The sequence below is a fragment of the Parasteatoda tepidariorum genome, chromosome 6 (assembly GCF_043381705.1).
Source record: "Parasteatoda tepidariorum isolate YZ-2023 chromosome 6, CAS_Ptep_4.0, whole genome shotgun sequence".
Taxonomy (NCBI): Eukaryota; Metazoa; Arthropoda; class Arachnida; order Araneae; family Theridiidae; genus Parasteatoda; species Parasteatoda tepidariorum.
Window position 1 is genome coordinate 50,933,378 of NC_092209.1, and position 8,785 is coordinate 50,942,162.

An 8,785-nucleotide genomic window follows, 5' to 3' on the forward strand; every position below is an offset into this window, starting at 1 on the left:
ATTCATGATTACAAAAAAAAGTTAGCATTTTCCAAGTATTTATATGTTATAATTTCAAGAATAGGCTTGTTTTTAAATATTTGTATGGCTTATAAATTCATAAAGAGCATTAAAAAATAACCAAAATTAAGTGTTCCTTTACTGGGTGTTCATTTACTGGTAAGAGCTGTTCCTTCACTTGGTCTTCTTACTACTTGTTATTTGAACCTCCAAAACTTTAAAACTATATTATGTAAGTTCTCTACAGTTTTTTTTTACATAATTTGCAATTGGTAACAAATATGTTGACACCGTCATTTAACTAAAATTACGAATTTGGAAATTAATATGATTTTTTAAAAGGCAAGCGAAGCTTAAGTGTTCCTTCACTGGTTAGTTTACCCTATATGCGCGTTAGCATGTTTGTATAAACTTCGTATAACCAATAATCGTATAGTTGTAAATTAATTTATTTAGTTTAATAGTTACGTATATTTATTTACTAATGTTATTAATCCACAATTAATCCTATTTATTATTAATCCACAACTTGTTTCATTCTAAATCTATACAGGGTGTTCAGAAAGAACTATTTCTTATAACTTTTGGAATCTTTTTAAATAATTGACAAAAAAATTGCATCAACTTTTGAATTTAAGCACTGATTAAACCAAAACACTGGTGAAATGGGAAAAGTTTCCGTTAAGGAAGGCGGATTAAAAGAACATTTTATTCTGTTTGATTCCAATAAGGCACAAGATGAAAGGCAATTTTAAATCAATCAATCAGTGTTAATAAATTAATCAACTAGTGTTCTTTAATAAATCAATGTCATTAAATTAATCAATCAATTTTATTAACCAATCAGTATTATTGAAATAATCTATCAGTGTTCTAAAAGAAATCAAGCTTAAATTAATCGATTAATGCTTTTAAATTAATCAATTAGTGTTCTTAAATAAATAAATCAGTGTCTTTAAATTAATCAATCAGTGCTATTAAATCAATCAATCAATGTCATTAAATTAATCAATTAGTGTTCGTAAGTAACTTTTATTAAACTAAACTCAGTAGCGCGACAGCCCATAGATGGCCAAGGCCTACTGTGCCCATCTCAGTTTTCTTGACCTTGAGCTCTGGGGTGCAGGAGCAGATGTTCCGGTCAGGTGGTCAGCCGAGCGTGGAAGCCCCAGTGTTCAGTTCCCGAACATGCTTGGTACTCATTTATCAGCCCACTGAAGGGATGAAAGGCTGAGTCCACCTTGCCTGGCCCGAGGATCGAACCAGGGAACTGTGGCACGACAGCGCGAAGCGCTACCACTCAGCCACCGGGAAAATAACTTTATTAGTGTTATTAAATTAGTCATAAGATTTATTAAATTAATCAATCATTGATTTCAAATAAATAAATCAGTGCTATCAAACTATATATGTAATTAAATCAATCAATCAATGTAATACCTCTGCATATGAATACACATCTGTGTAGCGAACTTCAATCCCTTGTTTTCTATTTTGGTACGGCTTGATACTAGCTGTGCGCACGTAGCAGTCCACCGTTGTATACCAAAAACCAATGAGATGACCAGCTTCGTGTAACGCAGTCAAAAAATCTTTCGGTTTGTTCTTTTTCAGAAGTTTTTGAAAGCGCTTCTCTTGGGACTTCCATGCAGTTCGATACCTCTCTTTAGCCGTGTCTGTGTCCAGTTTTTCCTGAATATGATGCAAGTATCTCTTCAATATACCTTTCACTGTAATAAAAAAATTCATCTTTATTTATCGGTCTTTAAATTTGATATCTATGCGTGCTTATATTTTTTTAATTTAGCTTTATTTACTTTAATTCTGATTTAGGATTCACATCTCTTTGGACATACTGTTTCTGGCCAAATTATTAGACGCACTAAATGATTCTACATAAAATCTTAATTATCAGGTGACACTAGACAGCTTTATTGTTTTTGCGTGACAGAAACCGGTTCGCACTTGTTTACGTTCGTGTATCAATTGGTTAAATTAGGCTATATAAAATATAAATTCGACTATTGGATAAATTAGACGATATATTATATAAATATGAAATATTTATTATATCAGGTATTACATTATTATATTGTAATAATTATATCAAATTATTAGATGCACTGCAGTTTTTTAATATTTGCGTGTTTTACACGAGTTTAAATGCAATAATTTTATAATTAAACATGTATGCAATGTGTTTTTATTCAGAATATTTTTCATATTGTTCCTATTTATATTTATTTTTAAACGTATTGCATTCAATGTTAGCCAATTGATACACTACCGTAAGCAAGTGCATATCGGTTTCAGCCGTATAAAAACAATAAAGCTGTATATTATCATCTGATAGTTAAGATTTTACATAGAAACTTACAGTGCGGATAATAATTCGGCCAGGGACCATAATCATATACTTGAAGTTCAAAAAGAAGATAAAACAAAAGAAAAGACATATGCAAAAGGAGGAGGGGAAATAATAATTAATGGAAAAAAAAACGATTAAAAAAAAAAAAAAAAAGAAGGATGAAATTTTTAAAAAAAACCGGAAAATAAAAGATATAATCTTTTTATCAGCCCACACGATTATATCCGCAAAAAAGAGTGCTTTCTGATATTGTATCAATATAGCCAAAGCAAAATATATTAATGCAATAGCGTGAGGAACACTCAAAAAGAATTTTTTACAAAAATTACAACAAATAAAATAGAACACAATACGTAAAAATAACACGTAAAAACAGAAAATAAAATAAAATAAAAAGAAAAAACAGTATAAAACAAAACAAAAACTATAAAGCGAGTAGCGAAATCTGATGTACTTACATGAACGGGAAATTTTTCAAGAATGATTTAAAAATATTTTCGCAACAAGATTGCTAGATTACAAAATATGAAAACAAAAGCGCAAATTGAGTGTAACTAGTGGAATTTAAAGTGCCGTTCTTACTGCATTGCTGAAGTGATTTGTTATGCTGTACATTGATTTGTTAGTTACCAAGGATGGGCCCGAAATGGATGTGCGTAAGGTAATATTACACTGGATAACTTAAAAAAGTTGACCATAAATAATATTAGAAAATAAATATTTATTTAAGAAAAATATAAAATAGAAAAGAGAAACATAAATTGACTGTTTCACAAATAATTTTAGCCACGGATTTGCCCGAAATGGATTTGCACATGGATTTGCGTATTGTTTTCCTTAACTTTCTTCGTGTTTTCTTGTATTTATATATCCATNAGTATTTCAAAAGGGGAGATATATAGATTAGGTTAGTCTTCAGTCTATCCTAATCTTCTTCATTTGTGATTCATTACTTTTCGATTATAAATTAATGTTTTTCCTCGCTTATGTGTTGACTTGTGTATATTTCTTTATTTAATTTTGGCAGGGATATCAGAAATGTACATTAGGTTGATTATTATGGAACAACATAAATTATAATCAATCATTTTTACAATTATTTGATAACACTAAACTAATATTATTAACTAACTAAACACTTACCTGTTAGAACATAACTCAGTCGGAATTCTTTTCGATTATAATAGGATGATGTTTTAATATCATACACCGGGGGGAACGCAAAATAAACTAAAACTGAAATCGAATAAAGAAACAAAAAACCGTACTCCATAGGAGAGTGGGCAAAAAAAGGAACAAATTTACGTAAGGAGCATAATTCATAGAGACGATCATAAACGTAAATTATTTTGACGATTGTAGTAAATAAAAGTAGTGCGTTTGACCAAAAAATTAAACTTCTGAGAAATTTATATCTCTTACAGTGACGAGATGGAGCACCTTCCATCTTGGAGGAATGTGTTCATCTGATAATATTTTGTGAATTTTAATCGATTGCTTTTCCTTATATCGCCTTGTATCGCTGCGCAAACTCATATTGCTAAGATTGCGCATACTTGGGGGGAAAGCGTAAAGGGACATAAAATAACCCATTGACTTTTATTAAAATGACCAATATAAAACCTATGAAAATATCAAGATAATTTAAACTGTATGCTAGGTTTTTGAATTATGTATCCGGGTTCAAAAAATTCTCAAAATTCGTACAAGTTTACCCGAGCAAAGTTAGCTGCAAAATATAATCCCACCCACGTGCCCAAATATCTTTTTCGATTTCATATTGATGAAAACTTATAAAAACCCTATTATTAATTAGTCAAAATAATCTATGACTACAAATTAAAACGAAACATTATATAAACTTTATATTTACATGAACGCTTCTATTTCTAGTATGAATCAGAAATGTTGATAAAAAAGTATTAGCTTATTAATTAGGTAGCACAAATAAGCATTAATGGGATAAAAATGCAGAACATTTATATTGACATAAAAGTGATGGGAACATTATTGTAATTATTAAATGCTATCAACAAATGCCATTCAAAATCTTATTTTGAACCCATGTCATAAATTTTCATTATTTTTTCAGGCACTGTGATTGGTTTAGCCATATTTTTAATTAAAATAAGCATGGCTAGAAGAATTGAAAAGATTAAACTATCTTTGCTTAAAAATTTTTATTTGTTTAATTAAACTCTATAATATTTAGGTCTTATTTAATGTAATATCTTTTTTTCTCCCCTCTTAGTTTGATTATAAGGAAAATATTTTGCAATTAAAACCAACAACTTTCCGAGAAGCTAGAGTGCTCAAATTTCAATTAGAATTCTTTGCTGCATGGAATACAAGATAGCATGATCACTTCTCAAATTTTTAAAAAGGCAAAATTCATTCTTCAAAGTTATAGATTCTTTCTTCAAAGTAACAGAAAAATGAAAATTGAGAAAATAATAAAATAAGAAGTTTCTAATTAACATGTTTTTCTCGATGACAAAGAAGTATAAATTATTCCTATTCTTGTCATTTTTAAATAGAAAAACGAGGGATAATTATTTTCGTAACGGACTTCGTAAAATTCCTCAATGTTTTTCGAAAGTGATTAGTTATAATAATAAAAGCATAGTTTTAGTTATAACAATAAGCGAATTTTTTGCTCCTCTTTAATAATATTTTCAAAAATATTTTTTGTTTTACACTGAATTCTCAAGCTTTTTAAGGCTAATTTTTTTTTTTAAATAAAATTAATAAAATTTTTTAAATAAAAAGTTAAAAAAATTATAATTAATTTTAGAATTTAGTGTTTTTTTTAAATATTGAAGAAAAATGATTGGGAACAATATACATCTAATAGTATCCACTGAAAATATACGTTGGTATGGTTTTGGTCTGCTGGGCTGTAATGCCAATAAGAAGTTTTTTAATAGAAATTACTCAAATACTAATGACCATTTAATATTATAATGACTGCTGAAATGACTACTAAATTATTATCAATATGAAACATTTTTTTGACCTATAGTTTTCTGTGATTGACTTGGATTCTGGCAACAGTAATACTGTTTTTTAAAATAGATACCGCTGATTTTTAATCCAAATGCCTCGTTTGTTCTCAAAGTCTAATCAAATGGCCATGTTTAACATGTAAATACGATAAAAAATACTTGGAGTATTTCACCCAAATTTTATATTTATACTTTTAAGTAATAAAAACTGACACTATTTACTGAAAATGCTCGTAAATACTGATTTTTGATTTAAAATATTTGCTGTGTACAAAGCCCTTAATTTAGTAAAATAAATTCCCTCTTGAAATTTATAAAAATTGACTAATGGCATCTGTTGAGGGGGTTGGACTAACTTATTTTAAAACTTGGGAGAATATCTGGGAAAAATAATGGATTTTTCTTTTTCTTTTAAGAGGCCTACCCGCCGGAAGTAAGATTTAGTATTGTAGGTGATTTTTAATATGAAATTTCGATTATGAAATATAAACAGCACTTAGAATTAGCATCCGAAATTATTATAAAAGCTAGCTCCTAGAAAATTAATTAATAAAATTAAACATAGATCGAAATTAGATAAGAACAAATTTAAAATTAGAACAAAGCTATAAGAGCAACAAAAAAAAATATTAAAACACTTTTCCCGGAAAAACAAACCTGTATACGTTTCAACGAAGGCAAAAGCATGATGGAGAGGAGTTTCTTTTTTTTTCTTTTTTTTTTCTTTTTTTCTTTCTTTTTTTTTCTTTTTTTTTTTGTTAATCAAAATGCAGGAAAATCCTCGTCGCTTGCAGGAATATAAATGTTTCCCGAAATGTAAAAACTAATTTTATTAACTATCTTACTTCTTTGTGTTTTCTAAAGCAATCTATTGTACAGGGAGGTACGTAAATATGGCCATGCCATATATATATATACAGTCGAAATTTTTTCGAGGAACCAAGAACATTTTGGAAATTTATTCGTGAAATAACTTCCAAATAGCGAAGTGAATTTTCTATTTAACGAACTTTTCTTTGAGTTCCGCTTTCCCTATTTCCCAAAATATTTCAGAACATTTCAAACTAGTTAACGCATTTTATGAGGGAAATGACCTTGAATTGTTTTTCGAAGCCACTTAATTTTTAGAGAAAGCAGTGAAATCCCTTTACCCTTTTGTTGGCATTTCAAAGGAAAAACTCGATAAAATTAACAAATTTTATCAGTAGCAATTAAACTTATGAACGCGTGCGGTAATGTATGTTCTAAATTACTACTATAATAAATGTAGCTATAATTTTATACATACATTTAGCTTTTTTTAGTTGAAAATGTATGTAGCATGATAGTGTAACACTGGATAATGTTTTACTCTATTCTTGCTTTTCATGCAAATTTCTTTTATGGTTAAGATTTGTGAGAGAATAAATGGTAGATACTAGTTTACTAGATAAAGGTGTATCAATTACCATTTTAATCATGTCTAGTGTTTATGAATTTAAAACCTGTTTTGCGTCGTTCAAGTATTTCAAAAGGGGAGTTTCTATTTAACGAATTTTTCATATAACGAACTTATTATCGGGATTTAGCGACTTCGTTAAATAGAAGTCCGACTGTATATATATTCTTTTTATATTTAGAAACCGTTCTCGAAAATAAAATAAAAAAGGATATGCATAATAGGACTACAAATTAATAGTTAATCTAGGAAGCAAGAAAGCTCTTGGATTCTGACCACGCCTGATGAAAACACGCTAACAGTTTACTAAAATGATTACTATTCACGAACCGTTTAGAATAGAGTGAGGGGGAAAATAAACCATTGCAAACAGTCTATGGTCTTTTATTTTTTATTATAGTTGTGTGTACTAAAGTGATGTGGAGTACAGGTGTTGTCGTCCCTATAATCTTAATTTGCGATTAAGGGGGGAAGGAAAAAATTCGGTGAGTATCGATGTAGATGAACGCGGAAATAATTTTAGGAAAACCGAAGTGTCAAATATAACCAACTTATCAAAATTTAAACAGGTTTATTAGAAGAGGTTTTTTTGCTGTAACATATTATATGAAAATTGAATTTAATCAATTTTAAAAAATAATCACTTTTTCCACCCCCTTTAGTTCCATTTATTCGCCCATGTACGGCATCTTGACGATTTGTGTCAAAATTTAAGGGGCGTTAAATCAGTATTTTCCGTCTTCTCTGTTTTGATATTTAAAAAATAAATGCTCCAAGCTGCCCGAAAATCTAAATTATTTCCGTGTTCAGTATGCTCGGCCGAGCATATAAGGGTGAAAAAAAAAAAAAAAAACAGGCTGGATCAGAGTTTCTATACATGCTCTAACTTGGTGAAACCATCGGCATCTTTATGAACACATAAAGATTGCTCGCGCATTAACTTTTCCTAAGAACGCGCCTCGTTTTTTGGAGATTGTGGTTAGAGGTCATACTGTATTATTGTATTTCGTTTGACACTTTTGATTCTTTGTTTAGTTGCAGTTGCCTATTTTAAGTTTTGCACTTCTTAAAAATTTAGTCCAAGTAAGTTACACATTCAAAGGGGTCTAAATTTAAAATTTCACCATTGGAAAACAAAAACGCTGTCAAAATCTAGCAAATTATTATTAAGGAAGACTGGTGTACGCCAATTAATGCCGACTATTAATGACTGGTGTTGCCTATTTTAAATTTTGCACTTCTTAAAAATTTAGTCCAAGTAAGTTACACATTCAAAGGGGTCTGAATTTAAATTTCACCATTGGAAAACAAAAACTCTATCAAAATCTAGCAAATTATTATTAAGGAAGACTGGTGTACGGGGCAACAATTTTTTTTCATTGCGAATTGAAATTTGAAGATGTTTCTGGTAATCATATGTATTTCAACTTTTTTCTGATCTTTCATCCCGCAATCAGACTGCTTTTTGGTGTTTCGTACACTGAGATTCCTCAATAGTGATTTATTAGATTTCACTAAGTTTTGTTTGCTTCTTGTTTAAATATTAATTTGCGAAAATACATGAAGCATTTCATAAAAAAAATGATTTGCAATAAAAAATATAAAACGGCCAAGTGACTGGCAAAAACATTAGATTGCTTCTCTTAAAATAACAAAATACGACTCTTTTTTATGCATAACACTGAAGTAAACTCCGTATTAACTTTAGTAACGAAATAAACCTTTTCATCTATTTAAAAGGCCTCTACCATCACCATCTTGTATTTTAGATTAAATTATTGACTTTCGTTTTCTTGATATTTTTTTGTGCTTCACAAACTTTTAAGGATATAATATTATTTGGAAGCACAATAGCTTTAAAAAAGTAGCGAAATAAAGAGGTCGTTTAATTAGATTGAGATAAATAGCACTTTCAGGCCTGGTGGTTAAGTGGGAGCGATTCGCGCTCTGGCACGAGTCCGAGGTTCAATCTTT

The 8,785-nt window shown here is 29.5% G+C and overlaps 1 protein-coding gene across 1 annotated transcript in view; it reads right to left on the reverse strand.

Moving 5' to 3' along the window:
* LOC107437831 (uncharacterized) overlaps positions 1-3,849 on the reverse strand; it is a 13,908-nt gene extending 10,059 nt beyond the window's left edge. Inside the window, exons 1-2 of the mRNA XM_043050704.2 lie at positions 3,512-3,849; positions 1,441-1,730 (exon numbers count right to left, since the gene is read on the reverse strand). Of these exons, the coding sequence (XP_042906638.2) occupies positions 1,441-1,730; positions 3,512-3,815 (594 nt within the window). The 5' untranslated portion in view covers positions 3,816-3,849. The remainder of the gene's footprint in view (positions 1-1,440; positions 1,731-3,511) is intronic.
* Positions 3,850-8,785: the final 4,936 nt, after the last annotated feature.